We start from the raw sequence: 23,615 nt of genomic DNA on the forward strand, positions 1-23,615 counted from the left end.
AAAATGTTCAAAATGGACCTTTGGCTATTTTAGTCGACTCCTGCATATTACAATATATAATGTATTATATATTAACATACTAGATGTTACTAATAAATTCAAGTTCCCCAAACACAAAGAAATATGAAGCATATTCTCCAGATTCATTACTTGAAACTAACCATCTTACCATAAAAATTAGTAATCTTCAAGGAATACTTTAAAAAAAAATATTAAATGGACATTGGACTGCAAAGCAGTATAGTATTAACTTTGAATGCTTCTTATAAATGACCACACACACCATCATATGTTATGATCCTAGTTTTAAATATTCAACCACAATCAATATTTGGGTCTTTACACCAATCGCTTTGCTACAATGGATTCAGACTAGATACCCAAGATCCAAACTGAGCACCCACACAGAGACCAAACTAAAACGTATAACACACTGTTTCATATTCAAGTCATCTAATTTATGCTAATACACTGCCTTATCAGACAGTATGAAAAATAGCAAGCCATTCATTCTCTGATAAGACAGCATAATGTGAAAAACATATTTATCAAGAGGAGCACTGTTCCAACATTGAAGTTTCAGGTTAATAAACTGACTAAGAAAATCCAGAAAAACAACAACAAAAAAAATATCACAAAAGTCAGCATCACCGTATGTTTCTTGGTAAAATTTCGAGCAAAGGCTCACCACACACCACGTTTATTTTGATTAATAATTAATTTAGTGTTCAAAAGACATAAGGATGCAGTTACTTGAACTTAAACGTGAAATCCATGATTTGATGTTTTTTTTAATGCTTAACGTTCTATGAAAACTCATTTATTGAGGACTAGTATCATGGATGAGAGTTTTCAGAAGATAGTTTTTCTTCCTCACTATATTCACCTAAAAGACATTTATTTGAAACAGTTCAGTACTTCAAACTGTTGTTGAGATGACTAAGAAGCATAAAGCTACATAACGCTGTATTTTCAAACATGCATATATACAGATTTCTATCCCTCTAAAATAGCAATTTAGGATCACTCCTGCATGAAATTTATCAGATATGAACGTGTTCAAAAGCATTGTGAGAAACAGCTATTATTCTGTTCTGCAAGTTAATGCTGAAAGATTTCCCTTAAAACAAAGAAATTAAACTTTCTTCTATGCACAGAAATATTTCCCCAGAAAACAAAAATTAATTCAGGTTCAAAAACTCTGTTAAAGAACAGAGGAATCTGATCATTTAATAGGTAGCATATTAGATATCAGCAATTCTCATAGATAGAAAGTTAAAATTTCCAAAATTGATATTTCAAGGAGTTCAGCTAAAACTGAGAATCCTTTTGGCTCTTTGAACGTTTAAGAGATGACAATATCAAAATTAAGTTCATGTGGCAGCCATACTTCATTTATTCATGTGTTTTGGTCTCAAAAATAAGATCAAACAAACTTTTTGATCAAAACAGAACTGTCCAATATTTTATACAGAAGTGGTAAATACAAGAACAGCTCAGTGTCTGCCACCAACCAGAAGGAAAGCGCTTAGATAAATTTTGTAATGTGCATTTAGCGCTTTTAAAAGCATCTTGCTAAGGGACACAGGTACCAGAATCCCACTTAAATCACACATAACGTATTTTAATTGTTTTTGTCGATACTGACCTAGAATCCCATTGCAAAGCCTAATTTTCAAGGAATATGCGATCAAAAACCAAGGATTCCACATGCTTGGAAGTTTATCCTATACTGCCTTCTAACATGTAACACAAACCTTGAATACGACAGCCTATCTAAATCTACAGCAAAGCAGATTTGCAAACCAAGAATTTAAAGTCAAATTTGCAGGCTGAAATTAATATGAAATAATTACTTTCCAAAAAGCAAACTAACTGCAAATGCCGTCATCTCCCATAAACAGCAGGATTGCTTGCTACAACAAATGTTTCGCATAGGAGTGTTTTCCCACAGATTTTTGGATAAGCTTACATGTTCAGTACACATTACACATTCATTATTTACATCATATTACAGTAAACACTATACTGTACACATGCTAATTCAGACAGTCGCCACCTGAGCGTCACTTTGTGGAATAAATCTGCTCTGGAAGATCAAAGAGATAACTACTTTACCTTGAGATAACACCTTTTTTCAGGCGTGTAAGACTGACTATGAAGCACCAGCAGAAACCACAAGTGTTAGCTAGCTAGCTATCCAGTCGAGGTGGAAGGTGAAAGTGTAATTTGTGTACAGTGTGTATAATATTATCATTATTACACCGGAGAACATATGAATAGCAGTATCTGTGCTGTTCTCTTTCAGTGACTGATTTCCTTTCCCATCTCTTCAATAGCCAAGTAAGCAACAAAGTATTACGCGAAACAACCTGTCATTACGAAGGACCACTCTTCCCTCTTGTGGAAAATCGTGTAAGTACATGAACAGGCATAACCGGTATAAAAGATGCAGTTAGTATTTAATTTCTGCAAGATAAAACATTTGGGAACTTTCATGTATTCATGAATTGTTCTTTTGCATAAAGAATGAAAGTATATGTGTGTGCATATATATATATAGATATATCTCCTTTATAATACAGCACACATATTACCCTGTCTTGAGTACAGGGTAACACAGGAGTTTATATCATAAGCACAATTATTATTTGGCTGCAAAATGAGATGAAATGCTTTCTGATATGTTAGCATTTTTCTGGAAAATAGCTATTTCTTTTTGAATAGGTCACACAATGGCTTCTCAATATTAAAAAAAAAAATAATCCTTTAAAATGTCGACTAGTACAAATATTATTGCATTGCACTAAGAATGTATGTTCCAACATTAAGCAAGAGATTTGAAGCCATTAACGATGCAACACAGAAATTTATCTACCACCTCCTCAAGTCAACTAATTATTCAAAAGTTAAGTTTTAAATCCAAAAGAATTTAACTTTAACTTTCTGTACAAAAATATGAAGATGTAAATGTTTTGTTATCATCATCACCCTGGACTAACAACATAACAAAATAAAAAAAAAATTATCTTGCTAAATCAGTATACCTAGACTTGAAATTAAATCATCTAATTTGAAATAACAGATTTGAACAGGCTGCAAGAACATTTACTTGTTCAAATAACTGTCCCTCAGTAAACTAAAAGTAAAACATGAAAGCCACTTGATTTTCATACCTCTGGATGTCTTGCCTTTGAAGGTAGTCTCCATTTAATGGATTTTCATCTTGAGCCTGGTCCTGCACAACAGAGTGAGGGGAGATAGAGAAGGAATGAACATATGATTCCAGATCTTCTGTCCGAAAAAACTGCAGTGAAACTACAAGTTTGTCAATATTAAAATTCGGAAGGAAAGTAGTCTTTATTTGTGTTGTCTGCAGTGGTTTTCAAAACAGACATAAAGACTCCCACTAAGAATTTCCACTTAAAAATGCTTAAATTACTTATATGAAAGCATTGCTCAGCCACCACCTTACTTTTTAAAAAAAAAAAAAAAAAACCAAAACCACAGCTGAGCTCTCAGAATTTCTGATTCTTTGAAAAAGCAAAAATTGAGAAAGGCTTTTGACTTCCATTAAAAAAAGTAGTTGGTCTTCTCTTGCCCCAGTATATAAAGACCTTTAAATTAAACTATTTCAGCATAGATTTTCTTCTACAAATTACTCTTATGATAGAACATAATTTATCCCTTGAGTCTGCAAGGCTCCTTTAAATCGTGCATACAAGCAGCCTCACTAAGTTCAACAGCACTGTTTAACGAATCAAACACTGGGCTCACTTCATTAGCCATGTTTCTATTAGACCCTCACCTGTGATGAGTTCCCATTCATATCCATATCCCTCCCTCTTCACGTTCCCTTCCTACTACCATTCCCTCTAGCCAAAGCTGTTATGAATTTGATACCTGTTACTGTGGCTTCATGATGGCTTATACACATTTCAAACAACTTGTCAATATAACGTACACACTGCATCAGCTAAAATGCAAAACCCAAATAACAATATCTAAAAATAGAAAAAAACAGAAAGTATACTTGCCTAAGGTAGAAAACATCTGAAAATGCTAACTAATGTAAATAAAACTAGTAATAATGAAAATACCAGCTGGGTTTGAAACAATGCTGACTTGTCATTGCCCATTGATCACATTTCTCCGTATTTCACCTGACAATTTTTCCATCTCCTGAAGACTTTCCCACCACAACCCATTGCAGATTCAATTTCATAATTAAAAAAAAAAAAAAGCAACAAACAGTTGCTCTGTATTACCCCACATTTGAAAACTTGTACCTTATTATTTCCTATATTAAGCAGTTACCAAGATCAAGAAGAAGTGGCATTAAAAAAAAAAAAGAAAAAAGCTGTTCCTTATATTTGTTCTTTGCAACAAAAGCTGCTGGCATAAGCATTATTTAAACAGTGTCATGTCTAGTATTCCTTCTAACTGCTATTTTAGTCTGTTCATTTTAGCAACATTTATTCTCGCAATACAATCTACAATCATCAATTATTTATGTAGCTGTTACTCTATTCTACAGAGACACCTGAAGACACCACAATTACATACAAGTTACAGTATGCCTTCAGAATTTAATTATTGAAAATACCTAAAAGAATTCCAGATACAAGAGAAAACAACCACCAACAATAACAGAAGTTAACAAGACACCTCACGCGCCTTCCAGGTAATGTGCTTTATCCCCATCTAGTGGGAAAAACACAGACTAAACCCGAGCCAAGTCAGCCGATGGAGGTAAATCAGCCTGCCCGTGTAAGCTAGGAGCGTGGCACGACAGCAGCAGATCCTGTGGTGGTGTGCTCTCCCCTTTTCCCCCTCCCCCCGGCTCCTGCTCAAGCCATGGCCATCAGCGGCAGTTGTTACGAGTTGCCCTTGAACTGTGGGGGATGGCTGGCAACACAGCGAAAACACTGTCTGGAGTGGGAACCTAGGTATCTTGTTCCCTTGCGAATATGACTATAGGTCAATTATCTTACTCCATAAGTAGTGGACAGCCCAAGAGCCTTTGAGCTCTCCTGCACGGCAGCGGCTGCACGCCAGGATCTCCCCTTGAGCGGGGACGCTCACTTAGGGTTCTACTCCTCAAGGCTGAGAGATTCCTCCCCGCAACAGATTCTCGGTAAGTGACTAATAGCATGCTAAACTTTGAAATCTTAGCTAAGTGATACAAGGATTGATTGCACATGTATAATCCTTTAGACATAAACCGTTGACCAAGTCTGGGACTAGGATTGGATCCAGCCGCACCTAGACTCCTCTCTGAGAAGGAGTTTAGAAAGCACGGGGGTCCTTTCCGAACCTCGTGACTCAACAGGAAGGTCTCCCTGAGAGCTTGTCTGACCCTGGCCTCTATGCAGTAAATAATCAAGTGTACCCTGGCATCGAAACTCGTAAAACACTGTCGCATTCACTACTAACTTTGTTAAATCACTGTTTTATGTTAATAAACATTTCACTACTCTCTTACGAGTGAAGTTAATCACTCCGCCCGCGACAGATCTGTAGAGACAGATCACTGCTGAGAGCCCAACACCCCAACCATACATGCTTTGAGGGCAGCAGGGGAGAAGGACTTTACTTCAGGCTAGCTCTACTCTGGTCCCTCAGTGCCCAGAAGAAGTTGGGGTGTATCATCTTAGTTTCATCCAAAAGGAATCCAGTTCCCATAGTCCTGACTGCTCCATAATGCAAGGCACAGTAGGCAGTGGTGATTAGGAGATTTGCTTCAAAAATACATTTCTGTAGTAATGTAAAGGTGCACGTAAGAAAAAGAGCCAAAGAAACATTTCCAAATTAAACGAAATCCTGTTTGAAGGCAGGATGATGGCCATGCAATGATTGTATCTGCAAGTCATATCCTGAATATTGGCTCACCCAAATATTACGTGACTCAAGGTTAGATAATCATGATTAGTAATGATCATAAGAAACATAGAACAGTCTGCCTCTTCAAACAATCACATTTAAATCTTTTAAATTTATTGTGTAACTTCAATGTGACTGTAGACTCCTAGAGACTGCCACTGCACCTTTTATCATGTAAAGCAGTAAGCATGTACTCAACATATTTTTTTTTTTAAACTTAATGCATTTTATTACTGTTAAGCTACCTTAATTTCCTTTTTGAGATCATAACCACATCTATGTTACGCAATGAGTCCCTCACAACAGACACTTGCCCCAGACTAAAGGAGGTATAGCAAGATTCTGGAAACCCTGTTACAAAAATCCACTTTCCTGACAAGCTGTATGGAAGAGCTACCCTAAAGAAAAATGCTAGAGCTCCTTAAACAAAGTTCATAATATGCTTTAACATAAGCATTCTATTGTTTTAAAAGAAAAAAAAAAACCCCACAAACAGAAACCTAAACAACAAAACCCAAACAAACCAACATGAACAAAACCAAAAACAAACCAGGTTTTGCCCAAACTTTCTAAGTCCAGCCCAAGAGAAATACTATCATAGGACACTTCATTCTGACTGGCTTATAAGAAATTGTAAAGCTTTATTTTCTGTTGTTATACTGGCAGCAGCTGGGAAATCTCACCTAAGTAAGTGTACTATTTTCAAGAAACAAGCCAGACTATGAAAATATTTAAGGTTAATTTTACTAGAATGTTAATCTTTCACTTAATTATATACTTCACATGTCTTTATTTACCCTTTAATTGGCTTGAACAAGGGATTTAAAATAATGCTACAACAGAGTCAAATCTATTAATACAAACATTTCTTAAAAATAAAGGTACCTTCTGCTTGGATTTTTGCAACTCCTTTCTGAGACTGTTGCACTCTTGCTTGAGCTTTTCTAGATCCTGTTCCAGACTATGCACTTTCAGGTCACTATTCAGCTTCTCTATTTCCCAGCTGGACTGAGTACAATACAGATTTTTCATCTCTGTAAGAAGACAAGCAAGACAATCAGATTTCAGTCTCAGTTCAAGAACCATAACTCGGTATTATAAGGTTTCACCTCAACCAGCCCATGCCCTACAAAAAAGTTATCACGTACATTCCGAAGAAACTGCAGTCTATGACAACAGAGAAATAGTAACACTTGGAAAGCTGCTGGCAGAAAAGTAGTCCATTTTCTGAGTTTGAAGGACAGAGCCCTACTTTCTAAGAATGCACTGGAGATTTTCCATAAAGAAAAAGGAATTAACAGCATAAAAAGGCACTGGAAATACAAAAATCTGTTAATGGCAAACACACGATATATACACCAACTTGCATACTTCTTACATGCTTTGAAAAGACAAGCCTTTTCCCCCTCAGATTTGTATCATTACGTAATTCACCCTAAGTTTTTCCCAAGTTTAAATATGAAGACATTCCAAACAAAACTACAAAAGATACAATCAAAACAAAAGGGTAAATTCTAGAAGTTACATAAGTCGTCTTATTCAACAACGAATTCACATGGTTGCTATTAAGAAGCAACCTAAGATGATCCTAGCATCAAAATCAGTAGTAGGATGCTAGTTACAAAGCAAGAAAAGAAAGAACATGACAGGAAGAAACCCCCCAACTGTATGGTGTACTCACTTCCAGACCTAACAATTTAAACAAGCTTAAGCTACACTGATTTTTTTTCTAAACAAGGTACTCACAGCCCACTTACGAGTAAAACTGATTACTAAATAAGGCTTGGAATCACCACATTTTCAGAGCTCTCTTTATAAATTCTGCACTTCTTACCACCTTAAACCATGATGTCCTCAACAATGATACTACCGCTACATGTGGTTTGTTCTTTTAGGTTTAAAAACTTGTGCAACTGAAGTAGTGCATTATATGCTTGATGTCTTCTTGGAAAATAATCCAATTCAAGCACAGCAGTATTTACAAGCACCCTTCAAATGACTGCATTTGTACAGAATCTGAAGTCCAAGCTTTACAGAGATGGCATTTTCTTGTTCTCTTTTCTTGTAACAGTACATTAATAAAGACTTTTTTTTTCTTCCATAGCATTTTATTTTACATACCTATCATCTACATAGCACTCTTTACAACAGCAGTAACAGAAGCTGGATTTGTACTTTTGGCGTTGTCAGGGTACACTGTGTCATCTTCCTCTTTCCACGAGGCTCTTTACAACCACCATCTTTCTGTCTCTCCTCATCTCCCAGTCCTTTAAATAACTGCTGTCAACTGCAGCTATTGCGATACATCTTCTTGTACCTGCCATATCCCACCAGTGAGACAAAGCAGTATAATGGATCATCTGCAGGTACCAGAGGAACTGCTATTGACTGGATAGTGTTTGATGCTTGAACAAACATGCCCCCGCCCTGCTCTGAGAAAAAGGTGGTGGGGTCTAGAGATGTACATGACCAACCTATTACACTGTCAGGTTGTGCACGTTTCTCAAATTATTAAATAATCTACAGTGGAAGAACACAACAGCCTCAGATCTTTACCGTGGAGCTCCTCACCTATGACAATCTAACATGCGTGTCACCATTTACAAGAATGAACACACAGACAAGCTCAAAGTACCTCACTGCAGTATACTCCTCTCCTACCTAGCCACTATACAGAGCTAAACCTCTTCATGCCCTGACATCATAATATAAACACTAAGACTAGTCAACATACACTAAGATGAAGTAACCAAATGCATACCTTGTTGAGTTTCCACTTCAGTTCTTAGTTGTAACAGCTCTACTTCTTTAGACTGCAACTGTTCGTTCAAGGTTTTCAAGGATTCTGCACTTTCTTTCATCTATTTTCAGGGGAAAGAAAAACCCAAAACTGTCTGTGAAGCTTTTTTCTATCATGTCTGACTATTCAAACAAAACAAGAAAAGTATTGCTTTGGTGTTCTTTTGTAGCATTAGCCTAGCCCAGTAATAAAACTGAGATACTTAAAATTGTTATTCCTCCATAAAGTATCATTACGTACTTTAAAAGCCTAAGGGAGTGATAAAACAAACACCATAGATCTTCAGCAAATAAAATTCATTCTACAATAAACATTTACTAACTATGCAGTATTTACATAACATGCATTTAAGTCATTACTTAAAAAGGCATACCATTTTATCCAGTTTGCTTTTCAGATTATCTCGGTCGATGCAGGCCTCTCGAAAGGCTTGGTATGCCTTATTTACTTGTTCACGTCCAACTGAACTGCATTCCTCTTCCAGTCGGGAGCCCAGCAGCTAAAAGTTTAACAGGCATGACAAATAAGAAGTTTTCTATGTTGTATTGAGAACTGCAAAGTTTAAAAAGTGCAGTTGTACAGCCTGCAACAATAAACTAAGAGTATTTTTGTTAGTTTAGAAAATACATTAATCAAATACATTGATACAAACCAAATTTTTTTACAAAAGTGCAACACAGGCTGTCTACAAATTCTTCAGTCTCTAACCATACTTGTTGCTTGCTAGTTTATTGCTATGAGTATTTAAAAACCATCCACAAGTCATGATTACTCACACTGACAATCCCTTAATCATATTTTTTCCAGGCTCTGAAGATGCACAAACTGCCTGTTGGAAAAATAGCATATAAAGACACAACATATAGAAAATTCAGAGAAAACTGAACACAACTTTTTTAATGACTCATAATTTAAACAAAGATTTTTTTCAGTGTATTTCTGTGAGAAAAGCTAAAGCAGAGTTATTTTACAAGTAACTATTAACTTCCAGGTCACCACTATCTCATTGCCTGCTGAGGCAAGAGACAAGCAAGGGGGAATAAGCACTACTAACTAGATTGTCAGAAAGAGGGGAGCAGAGGTAAAATATATTCAGGATTTTTAACAAGACAGCAAGAAGAGAACATCAAAATCTTACATCCAATTACACCTGTCCACATAGAAAGTTCTTGTTTTGACTAAATATTGCATTATCCTTTTCATTCTGTTTATCCTGCGCACTTGCTTTAAATTATTGAGGCATTTAAACACATTCAGTGTACCTAATGTAGATATTTGTGACATATTTATATATATTTTCTTAAAAATTAAGTGACATGCAAAAAATTACAAAAAAATCAAAAGAGGTGATAGGAGATATTTAAGGCAGATACATAACTCTTTTAGGTGTTTGCTTGAAAGAAAGTATGGAAAAGCCAGCCATAAAGACAGGAAGCTTCTTCCCTTTGCTTTTTGTATTGACCCTCAAAGTAAGTGGTACTACTCATTTTAAGTGTTTTCCTTTACCTTTTCCTCCTGCAAATAAAGCCATTCAGATAGAACATAAGCCTTACCAAACTTTCTGGAAGTTTCCATACACTTTGAAATACAAGACTCAAAAGGGGTAACTCCCCATGTATTTTTTTTATCATACAGGTATACTAGCCATTAAAAAAGACTGGAAGTCAGTTCTGTTACTTAACGGTCTAGGCCATCTCAATGCCCACCTTTCATAGAAATGTTTTCATAGTATTCACATACTAAAAGTTTTAAAGTATCATCTTCAAGGCAATTAAGCTGAACTAGGACAACCCAAAACACAAATGACTAAAAGAGATTGTCAATGTCATCAAGCCCTGTTTATTGTGATTTTGAGTAACCGCCTAAAAGATGCTACACTCAGCATGGTTCAGAGAATACTCAGGCTAGAGCTCTATTCTTACCTCCATCACCCCCACAGGACCTTATATAAAGAAAGTGCTGAGAAAGTTTTGCATTTTGACAGAAAGTCAATCCTGTCAAACTAGTAACCAAGAATTCCTCAGTAAGTGTTTCAAAATGGTACTGAGTACAACTCAAGCGCTTCATTCCAATACCACAAAATAATACATACTTTGTAAGCCCTTTTTTTTTTTTTTTTAAGAGTCAGTACCACATACTTAGGACTAAGTCCTAATAAATGTCTGAGCTCTAACTCTCAGATCTATCTTTCCATCTTAAATTAATAAGAAAGCAATCTATCACTGTCAAGACCTTCTGCAGTACAAAGACACTCACTACTGCATGATGGCTATACGTTTAATGACAGCATTCTTTACTCGGGGAGAAAAGCCTGCGTGCCATGGTCAGTTTTTAGCTTTAATGAACTTCACCAGACTAAGGCCATGAGAAACTGCATGTAAAAAAAATTCCTAGATTCCTTTACATTTTAGAATTCCTGCATCAAAAAATAGCCAGCCAACACCTCTACGTTAAGCACTGCAACTTTGTACTTCACGGTTGATACTGCTATTAGCTAGACCTAGCCAGATATTCTTAACCACCTGTATTTCCTTATCATTTCGGTATGCTGAGCCCAGAAGATTCTTTTGGCAGACAGTCCCTGGATTCTGACAGTTTATAGACTTGGCACCTCGCTCTTCAACAATACTAAGTGACACGTGCCCAAGTTAATAAACACCATAAAGAGGCAGATGAAACACAGTAACGATCCAATGCAACTACACATCTTTCTAAATCAGAGCTAGTGTCTTTGCAGGGCACTAGTGCATTGCATCACTTACGTGCCCAGTAAGAATCAAAAATCCCAGTATGACGTAACTAGACTACTGTGTTTCACTTAAACAAATAAAAAAATTTGCCAAAACTTTTTAACTTGGAAATGACTTTAAGTATATATGTTAAATACTTAACCATCTGCTTCGCCCTCCAGACAGGAACAAAAAGTAGCTGCTACTAGAAGCTGCTAAATTGACTTTTTTTCTTACCTTCTCTTCTAGAATTCTAACTCTCTTTTTTAAGAGGGAGTTCTCCTTCTCTGTCTCCTTTAGCCGTTTCTTGATGTCTTCATATGCAGTGACAAGCGCGAAGTGCGAGGCAACAGACTCATCTCCACTGTAAGACGAAACCGGAATCTCACCATCTCTCCTATGACCGTTGTCTGCTTTTTCATGGTTCAAAATACAGATGTCATCCTCTACCAGCTCCTCCATGACAGCTGTTAAAAAGACAGATATGAGTGCAAAATTTTCAAAGACAAATTCATCAAGAGTCTCGAGTCTGAAAACCTTCCAAAACAATACTGCAGGGTACTTCTGTCAAAGTATGACAAGACCGAGTAATCAGGAAATATCTTAATCTTGAAGAAAAATCTGCAATACAGATATTTCTGTATTTCACTGTATTTCACTGTAAAAATACAGTGAATATACACTGCTTAGAAAAGAAGCATCTTTCACTATTACTTGATAAAAATATTTTGAGTATGCATCAGCTTTAGGAACCCCCAAATTCATTTTTATTAAGGCTTAACACCACCCTAGAATTTGGCTGGTACCAAACATTTGAACTCCAAAGGAATATGGTATTAGAGTTTTTGCAAGTCAGCACTGAGCAGTACAAGAGATTATAGCTGCAAGAAATCAACTAACTACTGTGGTTCCCAAGCACAAGTGCCAGATTTCCTTCGTTCTTGAATGCCAATATTTATACTTTTCCCAATCTTTAAAATGGAATCTTAAGGTACACTTGCATTAGTCCTTAAAGAGGCTGCATGAGTACCTATTCTTTACTTTGTCACAGTAGAAAACATCCTGCTGAACAACAATTACAGTAATTCTTGACTGCAAATATGGTGAGAATGAAAACATACTCAATAACATGATCTGCCTCAATATGCATGGAGAAAACCGACAATAACCTGACTGTAAGAAAAGAATCACTCTAAAACACTAGGCAACTCCATCTGAATGACAAATGCAAAGTAACCATTAGATTGAGTTTTTGTTACAACACATAACATTTAGGCACAGAAAAACATACAAGAAGAAAACAGCACCTTTAAAAAACTCCATATACCTCCTTGAACTCCAGGCCTTAAGGGAAAAGCCCCAACAGCATTTGCTGTTCCCTTAAGGGAAAAGCCCCAACAAAACTAGTAACTTAACGTTACTAGTTACCAGGAACAAGTTCAGGGGGTTAATTTAAAAACAAACAAACAAAACCTACCAAAAACCCAAACCCAACGACGAAAAAAAGACACAGCTCATTCTTATTTAGTTACGAAGATCAAGATTCCTTGCATTTATATGCAATACTAAAAAATGCTATACAGTATCTGATAACATTTCTGTCCTGCCCTTAAAAAAACCTACTAATGCTACTTTGACAAAAAGTAGATTTTTATTTTTTTCCCCTTGAACAAATCCTTAGGTTCCTAATGATTAGCTAATGAACTAACAGAAATGCTGGAATGCAAGAAATGAGCATAACGAAGACAGTCTGTATTGCAGGAAAAAACTATATCAACAGAAAACTGACGTGATCAGCAGAACATTGCAGGAAAGACAGGCATCAGTGGGGGAAAAACCCACAGCCACAATCGCTGCCTCTACTGTGTATTTGCTATTTAAATCCAAATTAGACTTCCATTTGTTTAGCCATACTAAGAGGTAAAGGGATCAACCACCCTGGAGCGTAGCTGTGTGGTCAAATTCCTGTCACCATGCTAGCAATGGAAAAGCTACATGGACTGCAGCATTATGAAGAACTGTAGTACAACTATAGCTGAACAATGGTGCTGGTATCACATTTGTCTCAATTTGCTCCAAGCCCATTAGACAACATGATAAAAAAACCGTGACAGTTCGTTCATACTAAATAGACAGCAAAGGAGGAGCAAGAGTGAAAAAAAGACAAGGAAACTTGTCCAAAACTGCAGTCCTTTTAATGGTTATCTTCAGGAGGCGAACAGATGCCTTGTATGCTATTTGATGTATTCTAATAAAACAGGTAGCCTAAGCTTCCCTTGCCTGTTGCTCTGCCTCATACTTAAGTAGAAAGAGTCTTGCAAAAAAGGTTTGCTTCCTTTTTGTTGTAAGAATAATATCACTCCATGCACAAGGTGACCTTGACCAGAAGCACTACATCATTCAAACTGCATCAACCGACTGAAGGAATTGCTCATTTTGTCTTCTAAGATGAGCATAACATACCAGCTTTTCCTCCCCTGTTTTACCAAGGGCCCTGCAAGTCTTCTCACGCACCTCATCATATTCCAAGAGCTTGCCTTCTCAAGGCAACACATCTCCTTTCCTCTGAACACTAGACTCAAATGTCATTACAGTGTCACAGCTTATCATTATCTCTTGAAGAAAGCAGCAGATTGTGTGACCTTCTACATAAAAATACATCTTTATCCCCACACTTTCCTGTAGCTCCTAAACTTCAGCATCATACCTTCCCCATTTCTTGCACACATCAGTTCCACCAGGAGATGGCAATAAGGGAAAACAGGAGACAACAACAGAAGACAAAACCATATTTATTCTGTATTTTGCTAACTAAAACTTACTGCCTTTACAAGCTTCCAAAAGAGCAAGACCTTCCAAATAAGACTCAGCATACACAAATACTATTTTATAAATTCAGGTACACACTTAACCCACACCTACTAAGAGGACCAGTTACACTAACATTGTTTTACTTGAAAGATCTCATTTAGTTTACAGGAATATTCAACTCTGATTTTCTCATGCTGCTATCTAAGCCAGCACTGGATGCTATTTAGAAGAGAAGCATTTAATTCCACATAATTCAAAGGAGCTTGTAATACCAATCACTCTAAATTTCTACGCACAAGATAATTATTTCAGAAAGATGTCACACACACATTTTTGACTAACCTTAGCGTAACTAAGTGAAAACAAACTGCCGACAAAACAGAAGTCTACTTCTCCTGAGAGACGGGTGCCCAAATAAGACCCCTTCCTCTCAGCTCATCCCTTTAAAGAACAGATGTGATGATGTAACACTTTGGAGGGCAAAGTGGCAACACACCTTACGCAGACTTAAATGAAGTAAGTGGGATATTCAGAAGGAACTGTGTGATTTTTAAGCTTTTTGCTTCCATAATTAAAAATTATTTAAAATAAATAAAATTATCATGAAACAGGCTTCTCTGTACTGGAAGCTCATCAGTTTGTCAAGAAGGGAAATTGACATCATATGTACTTTCTTTTTATCTTTCATTATCTGTATTAACATGCAGTATTAATAATATTCACACACTGTATTACACTACTATGAGCATAAAAAAGTGCAGTTGTTTCAGCTTTACTAGAAACCTGATTCAAATCACCGTTGTCATCATGCCCAACAACATGGAAAAAAACCCAAGACTTCAGACAGACTTCACTTTCAAATAAATGGAAAGATTTACATAAACTGAAATTTAAATGCCACTGAACACCAATTTACCCAGAATTTTAGAGCATCGCATGAAGGAAATATAATAAAATATTTACATTACTCTAAGTTTAGCATAAGAGCACTTCAAAAAGCCATAGCGTACACACTCAAAAACCAAAAAGCTGTTGTTATTTTGAGATTTTCCCCTACCTCTTAAAGGACATTGCTGCTTTTGGAAAGGACCACTACTCTTGACAATGAAAACACTTCTTCGCAGAATAAACAAGCCACTATGATTTTTAAGAGATTTCATGATGCTATTGTCAGTCAATCTGAAAGGAAAACTCTTTACATGTTTTACTCTAAATAGCTTCCCATTTTCTCCCACAATAGTTATTCTACAAAACCACACAGTTAAGTTTTAAACAAACTGCAAAAATTGTAAAAAATTTATAAAAGAGGGAAAAAAAATGAAGAAAATATGCATTTATCAAATCTCAGGTGTGAGTTGATAGAAAATAATTTTAACAGTTAACTCTATTAGTAAACATGAGTCTGTTGCCCGTGCTTACTGATTATTCCTTTTATTGCATATTTCAAAAGGTTTCAAATCTCATAGTCTACAGAACTATATGATAGACATTTCCTAAGAAAAAAAGAAGTGCTGTGACTTCTGTATTGGACAGAATCACAGAATGGTTTGGGTTGGAAGCGACCTTAAAGATCATCTAGTTCCAACCCCCCTGCCATGGGCAGGGACACCTCCCACTAGACCAGGCTGCTCAAAGCCCCATCCAGCCTGGCCTTGAACACTTCCAGGGATAGGGCACCCACAAGTTCTCTGGGCAACCTGTTCCAGTGTCTCACCACCCTCAGAGTAAAGAATTTCTTCTTAACATCTAATCTAAATCTACCCTCTTTCAGTTTAGGTGGATGATGACTCAAAAGTAAGTTATAATATATGTACCACTAACTGCAGTATACATTAGATGAGCATGAGGAAAAAGTGACATTAGAAAAATTAGAGCCGCATTGCTAAATATATCTAAATAAATCAAGAAAAAAGATTTTTTTTCAAAAAGAAAAAAACCCAAACCCCCGCCCAAACAGTTCATCTCCACACTGCAAAAAACTTTCTGAAGTATTTCCAAAAGAAAAAAAAAAATGCAGTTATTTCTGTAGCACCTGCTAAGCCCGTATTAAAGGGCCAGTAAAAGATTTAAGCTCATACAGGAATAAAACCCGGCCGTTAAACAGTGTAAGATCAGCAGTTCTATAAATGTCAGTTCACCCAGCTCTTCGTTGTGCTGTCAGAAAAAAAGAAGAAAAAAAAAATAGAGAAAGCATGCTCACAAATACTACTTTCTCTGTAAGAAGCTCTCTCATGATATTAAAGCAGCAGACAGAAACCCTTAGAAGACAAAACCTTACAAAATGGGGCTATATCTGTAGGAAATCCCCGACTACAACTGTAGCCTTTAATTTTACTCTTTAAGGACAGGAATCAAAATTTAGTTTCTCCAGTATTATATTACATCACTTAAAAAATATGAACTGTAAGCAACAATCAAAGAAGCGCTTTCTAACATAATACAGGCATTAGATTGTTCCACAAGTTATGACTCCTCAAATCTGGCCGTCCCAGAAGGGCTTGCAGGACGGCAGTAATTACTGAGTCCAACCACAAACCTCTGCCAGCATTTTATTCTGTTTGGCTTCTCCAGTTCAAAGCTATACTTGTATGCACTGCTGCAAAGGTCCCAGAGCTGTCACTCTGAAGCATCCGAATGAATTTTGATCTCTCCAGAGTTGCAATTCATGAAATAATCTGTACTAGAGTAACCAGTTAAAGTCAAATATTTCAAAATATTTGAAATAATATACAGACAAGTTAGTGTCTATTGATACAACTGATGTCCATCTTAGCCTACTTACAGCAAGCTTTACAATCCCACCTCACCACACATCCCATCCCAAGCAAGGTCTCCCTAATACTTTTGCCTGTGACAAAGAAACACGTTACATTTATATTTTTTACAATGATTTGCACATGAAACAGCCTATTTAAAAGGACTTTCATCTTTACTTCCAAAAATAAATACATTAAATTAACAGTACTAGTGTTTGTATTAAATAATTGATGTTTTAGAAAAAGCCCCACCAACCTGAACACACTGTTGACAGGACACAGTATTAAGGTCTAACAGGAGTAATTATGTCCACTGTTTATAAGCATACGAGTTTGAAGAGATGACACCAGTTAAGTTTTCTTTTTCACACTGTAGAAATGAATGGTTTCCAGAAACTTCCGTTGTTCATTGATGCTTAATGTAGGTTATAGAAAAGCTTTAATTTTATATATAACTATCTTGAGAATAAGAAAGTTTTCCCATTTCTTACTAATGCTTGGCAGAAATACAGCTTTTCTCTTCAGAGCTTTACAAATATTAGTCATTAACACCATGGGAGATAGTTAAATATAAAACACATTTTACATGAGGAATGCAGGATGCAGAGGCTCTAACAGCAAACCAACCGCTGCACAAACAGATTTATGTAGTTTGAAATGTTAATCTTATTCCCGATCAGGAAGAGAGATAGCAAAAGCAGGATTACGTTAAATTTTTTCCAGTACCAAGGAGATTCCCATTTTGCCCCATCTTTCAATTTGAAAGAAAATAGAACAGTTTTCAAAATATTTCCAAATGCGAAGTACAAATAATTTCAGGATGGTATTTTCATGATTTTGTTCAGGCTGCTGAAAGCCTGAACCATTTTACTTTGTTCACCTTCCAGACTGGAGGGGTCTGACTTCATAATGGTAGTATGAACAGTCTGCAGCTGCTAACAATAAGAGTATAATTTTTGTACTGGTTTACCTTGCCTTGCCTAGAAGGGTGTATGTATGCAGGTAGACATAAAACATTAAGTTCAAGAAATGCATTTGATCCACACGAGTCCTGAATGAGCGTGTTGCAGCCCTCACCTTAATTTCAGGAAAGTTGTACTGCTTTCTTTTCTTTTTTAAAAGACACTCCCGCACAGCAACAAAAGCCACAGAATTCCTGCAGTCAGCATCAAAAACTCCACGCTATATGAAGTACATGACACATGATGTTAAAACAAGCAAAACTTCCAGTCTCTTTGAGCACTTTGCATCTCTCCCTCAGAAATCTTAGGTCTCTTCAATTCCACTCGTAAACAGTCTGTTCTACAGAGAGACATCACTTTTTACAGATACTTGCTCCACTTTTAGAACAAAAAATCCACACACTCAGTAGCTGCCAGCTTTGGCCACTGATCATCCTTCCGTATGGATAAAGTCCGCAGCCCCAAAGCACTCCCTAAGGGTTTGTGTGTACAAGGGCAGAGCCCTGCAGCCTCAGCACACTTGCTGCTCTTTCAGAAACACGTCAGCACATCAGCTACATCAGACCTCCAAATCGCTTTCATTTTGCTGCCTCCAGGAAACCAAAAGTTACTGCCTCTGAGCTCACAAACCAGATCACTGTTGTTTATCTGTGGGGAACACCTTGGTAAGCTAGAGGAGCCAAACAAAAGCTCCTTCGGTACACCAGTGAATTTTTTCAATTTCCAGCTTTTTGCAATAAATAATCTACTCCCGCAAGAACTAGAAAAGTATTAAAGAGCCCATTTTATGACAATGGTGCTCGATAAATTTTACTTTCTTTGAACAGCTTCATACTCCAATATCTTCACTGATAATTTGCAAACCTTATGCATCCTCATCATCACGTATTCAATTTGCCTTTCTGTGGATGCTGTCACAACAACCACTTTCCCTGACAACCACCAGAAAAGGAGAAGAAGAGGGTAAAAAAAAAAGTTGGAGTCAATTAAATATTGTCCTCTCAGCATCATATAATCCTGTTTCTTAAACTATTAAATTTAATCTTGAAGCTAATTAGAAGCAATACTGCCAAAGAAACACAAGTAGGAACAAGATGGCTTCCGGCTGTTAAAACTCCCTAGCACCAAATATAAGTATATTCAAAGGTTACTGAAAAACCCATATGTTCTCATGCTAACACTGAATATTATTTTAACAGACACTTTTTTGGTGTTCATTCCTTCCCATTTCAAAAAGTTTATAAAGACCAACTATTTATGAAAGCTAAGAGAGTTTGTTTGTTGTTTTTTTTTAATCTTCTCTTGTAAAAAAAAAAAAAAAAGTAGATCCTACCTCCCAGTTCATAAGTTTCCTCCCACTCAATTCAACTGTCAGATTAATTAATGTTCAGTAAGTTTACAAGTTCAGTGATAAGGTATTATGAAAGCCTTGTATAATTGCATCAACTTTTAATTCAACTGGAAACACCTCACCTGTTGCAGCTACTAAAATGCAAGTTAAACTGAGTCACACTGATGGCCCTTAGTCATCCTGCAATTCACTAACATAACATCTGGAGGTTTTCAAGACCTATCTGGACAGAGTGCTAGATAATGTCATCTAGGCTCCCTTTTCCACAAAAGGTGGGACCAGATGATCTTTCCAGGTCCTTTCCAATCTGGACTGTTCTACAATTCTGTGACTCTCTATTGAGGTTTACATCTCATTATTTCAGACAACCCTGGTCATTTGAACACAGGTTCCTGTCAGCAGCTTGTAAGTGGATGACTTTCTTCCAGTTACTTATGTTTCACTTCAGTTCTCAAGCTTCATTTCTGCTCCACAAATGCATTGTCAAATTTTAGTAATGTCTACAATTTTATACACTAAGAAATTCACATAAAAATATTACACAATCATGTAAAAATAGTTAATTGATGTAATTATAGTATAAACATATAACAAAATGTAAGATTGATTGCAAAGTTAATTGTCTACAAATCACATACGTATGGAGCCTCTAAAAGTTCCCCTCAGTAAAACTGACCATTGACTTGTTACTAGCCTAACTCTTGCATTAATCCTATAACCGCCTTTTAACAAACTGTATCTCATAACCACTGTAACAGTTTTATTGAATATGGACTCTCTATCTAGACTTCCTCTGTTTAGAAAATTGTGAAAGAATGAAAACAAATAACAAAAGGTAAATCCACACTGCATTTGGTTACGTTTACTTCCACCTTTCTGCTTATTTTCTTCAAAAGCTAAAGAAATCAGATATCAAAGCACGTGCAGTAAGAGGTCTGCACTTTTTCCAGGGTAGTTTTCACTTTCCTAAGCAGACATCCCTCATTTAACATTTTCCAGTCATAATGCACAATCCTCAATTCAATGCTTCTATTGATATAAGAACAAATGTTACCAGATTTGGAACTTCATGTACAGTTTTTCCAGCATTGTGACATGAAGTTACTCTATTTCCCCACCCTGAGTATAATAAATACAGTCTGTTCATGTATTTGACCTGGTGATTTTCATACTTTCCCCATTTTTTAAGTGCCATACAGAAAATAAAGACATACTGAAAACCGAATCAGAACAATTTGCTGATATTTAGGCAATCTTAAAATTATCTCTAATTTATTAGCCATTTTTGCTGAACAAATATGTCGCTTCATCCTCTTTCCTCTTTTAAAGAGCTTTTTACTATTTTATTCTTATTGTAAAACATAACCTAGCTAGCATTCTGGCAATGGTCACTTTATCCTTTTCTAAACTGTAGCACATATGGACTGAAAAATATGTAATTTTAGAAAAAAAATGTTAGTTTTTTGAGAGGAGAGGAAGTGGCCAAAACTGTCATATAATCTGATCTAGAGTTCACTCAACCAGTGTTTTTCTGCCTTCTGACATCACTCACCGAGTTGTTAGCTCAAAAATTGTGCTTAGAATTTGTGAAATAATCTCCTACTTAAGGTATAGTGCAATCATCTGATAAACACTTTTATCACAAGTTTTTTTATAAACGTATTGGGTTAATGTGACAAGGGCTTGGTAGTGAGGAGGCTGGAGGGGTGGCTTCTGTGAGAAGCTGCTAGAAGCTTCCCCCATGTCTGACAGAGCTAATACCAGCCGGCTCCAAATCAGGCCTGCTGCTAGCCAAGGCTGAGCCCATAATTGATGGTGGTAGTGCCTCTGGGGTAATATATTTAAGGCAGGGAGAAAACCCACAAAAAAACTGTGCAACTGCAGCCAGGTGAGAGGAGTCAGAATATATGAGAGAAACAACTCTGCAGACACCAAGGTCAGTGAAGAAGAAGGGGGAGGAGGTGCTCCAAGTGCCAGAGATTCCCCTGCAGCCCATGGTGATGACCATGATGAGACAGGCTGTCCTCCTACAACCCATGGAGGCCAACAGTGGTGCACAGATCCACCTGGAACCTGTGGAGGACACCACCCCAGAGCAGCTGGATGCCCAAAGGAGCCTGTGACCCCATGGGTCCAGGCTGAAGCAGGCTCCTGGCAGGACCTGTGGAATCGTGGAGAGAGGAGGCCAGGTTGGAGCAGGTTTGCTGGCAGAACTTGTGACCCCATGAGGGACCCACGCTGGAGCAGTCTGCTCCTGAAGGACTGCATCCCGTGGAAGGGACCCAGTCCGGAGCATTTTGTGAAGCACTGCAGGCTCTGGGAAGGACTCATGTTGGAGCTTGTACAGGACTGCCTCCGGTGGGAGGGACCCCACGCTGGAGCCAGGAAGAGAGTGAGAAGGCAGGAGCGGCAGAGACAACATGTGATAAACTGGTTGCAACGCCCATTCCCCATCCCCCTGTGCTGCTCGGGGGAGGAGGTAGAGAAATCAGGAATAAATTTGAGCCTGGGAAGAAGGGAGAGGTGGGGGGAAAGGTGTTTTAAGATTTGGATTTCATTTCTCATTACTCTACTCTGATCTGATTGGTAATAAATTAAATTAATTTTTCACCCAAGTTGAGTCTGTTTTGCCTGTGATGGTAATTGCTGAGTGATCTCCCTGTCATTATCTTGACCCACGAGCCTTTTGTCATATTTTCTCTCCCTTGTCCAGCTGAAGAGAAGTGACACAGCAGCTTTGGTGGGCACCTGGTACCCAGCTAGAGTTAACCTGCCACAATAAAATACCAATTATTCAAAGAACAAAACATAGTAGTAATCTTAGATTTGCTTTGGTTTCCACAGTAAAAATTCCAGGATTCATGTGCTAACAGATAACCAGTATTATTAGCAGTAGTAGCATTTGATCACACGCCGATAACCAGGAAATTAAATGTTTCCCGTAGTCCACAATAACACTTCTCACAAAATGCTGTTTCAGAAATGCACCTGACCTTTAGAGCCCAGCGCAGATTGACTGTTATGACAATAATTCTCCCCTCACTCTGCTTTTTCCAGAGCTGGCTTCCAGTATGCTGATTTTACTGCAAGACTGTACTGTAAGACAGCAGGGGAATTAAGGGATTCCTGAAGAAATGCAAAAGCTCCTAAAACCACCCACTTGAACAGTTTACAGCCCAACCCATTCTCACTTTTAAGTTGCCGGGAGGCAGATTTGTTTAAGGAGATCAGGGTGATTTCCCTACCAGCTGAAACACCAGGGGTTAAAGCTGTAATTTCTTAAAAGCTGAAATCATCACTAGCATATAAACCTGCCTCAACACTCACCCGTGCTCCCTTCTTCCAAACCAACACAGCCTCCAACACTTGTGTTCCTGTCTGTTCCAGTATTTAATCGCGTTTCTGTTTCACATCTTGTGCCAGTAATCCTAATTTGCTCATTCCCTTTTCCAGATTCCCCCATACTAAGGCACAAAATGCTCCTTCTAAGAACTCACACAGTTTTTCAGTTTAATTAGGTGCAGCTTTTTGGCTATTTTATTGCCTTCCGGAGACCCACTGCCGACTCGTTAGCAGTGCCTTCAAACTCTGCTCTCACCGCCCATCAACGGGGACGCCGCTCTACCCAGTTCTGTTTCCACCGCTCCCATTCCACCACGCAACAGGGCAGGAAGCTCCCCAGCACCCCCGGCCAGGGCCAGGCCGCGGGGCCGGGACCGCCCACGGGCGACGAAGCCACCGCCAGCCCCCACCGGCTCCTTCCCCCGCACCAGGACCAACCTCTCCGGGCCTTGCTCGGGCCGGGCGGGTCAGCAACGGGCGGTCACCTCGGCGGTAAGGCAGCGCCGGCCGTCACAGTCTCCGCTCGGGCCCCCTCGGGCTCCCATCACCTCCACCACCGCGGGGAATTCCCGGGGCGCCGCCGCCGCCGTTCGAGGAAGTCAACAAACGCCTCACGTGACGCAGGCCTCGGTCCGCCGGTCCTTCTCCCCACCTCCAACGGGCGCTCGCTGCTCCCGGAAGGAGAGAGGCGGCCCCGCCGCCCGCCCGGGACTACAAATCCGGCATGCACAGCGGGCGGGCTCTCCGCGGAGCACGCCGGGAAGCGCGTCTCCCCCGCCATGCCGCAGGCCGAGGCCTAGCTGCACCCGGCGGGTGTGGTGGCGGCCGCCAGCACCGAGCGGCCTCCCCCAGCTTCCTGCCCGGGAGGCGAAGCCACGGCTGTAATAAAGATCAGTGCCTTTCACCGGGGAGCTGCCCATAGTCAAACAGCAGGTGACTGCACTCCCAGCAGAGGGAGTGCACAGCTCGCTCCAAGCACAC

At 38.4% G+C, this 23,615-nt stretch overlaps 1 protein-coding gene across 1 annotated transcript in view; it reads right to left on the reverse strand.

Annotated features, from left to right (window-relative positions):
- The window catches only part of AZI2 (5-azacytidine induced 2), a 28,696-nt gene extending 5,348 nt beyond the window's left edge, over positions 1-23,348 (reverse strand). Inside the window, exons 1-6 of the mRNA XM_063325225.1 lie at positions 23,073-23,348; positions 11,650-11,879; positions 9,057-9,182; positions 8,645-8,744; positions 6,769-6,917; positions 3,177-3,238 (exon numbers count right to left, since the gene is read on the reverse strand). Of these exons, the coding sequence (XP_063181295.1) occupies positions 3,177-3,238; positions 6,769-6,917; positions 8,645-8,744; positions 9,057-9,182; positions 11,650-11,874 (662 nt within the window). The 5' untranslated portion in view covers positions 11,875-11,879; positions 23,073-23,348. The remainder of the gene's footprint in view (positions 1-3,176; positions 3,239-6,768; positions 6,918-8,644; positions 8,745-9,056; positions 9,183-11,649; positions 11,880-23,072) is intronic.
- Between the last annotated feature and the right edge of the window lie 267 nt (positions 23,349-23,615).

The sequence above is a fragment of the Chroicocephalus ridibundus genome, chromosome 2 (assembly GCF_963924245.1).
Source record: "Chroicocephalus ridibundus chromosome 2, bChrRid1.1, whole genome shotgun sequence".
NCBI lineage: Eukaryota > Metazoa > Chordata > Aves > Charadriiformes > Laridae > Chroicocephalus > Chroicocephalus ridibundus.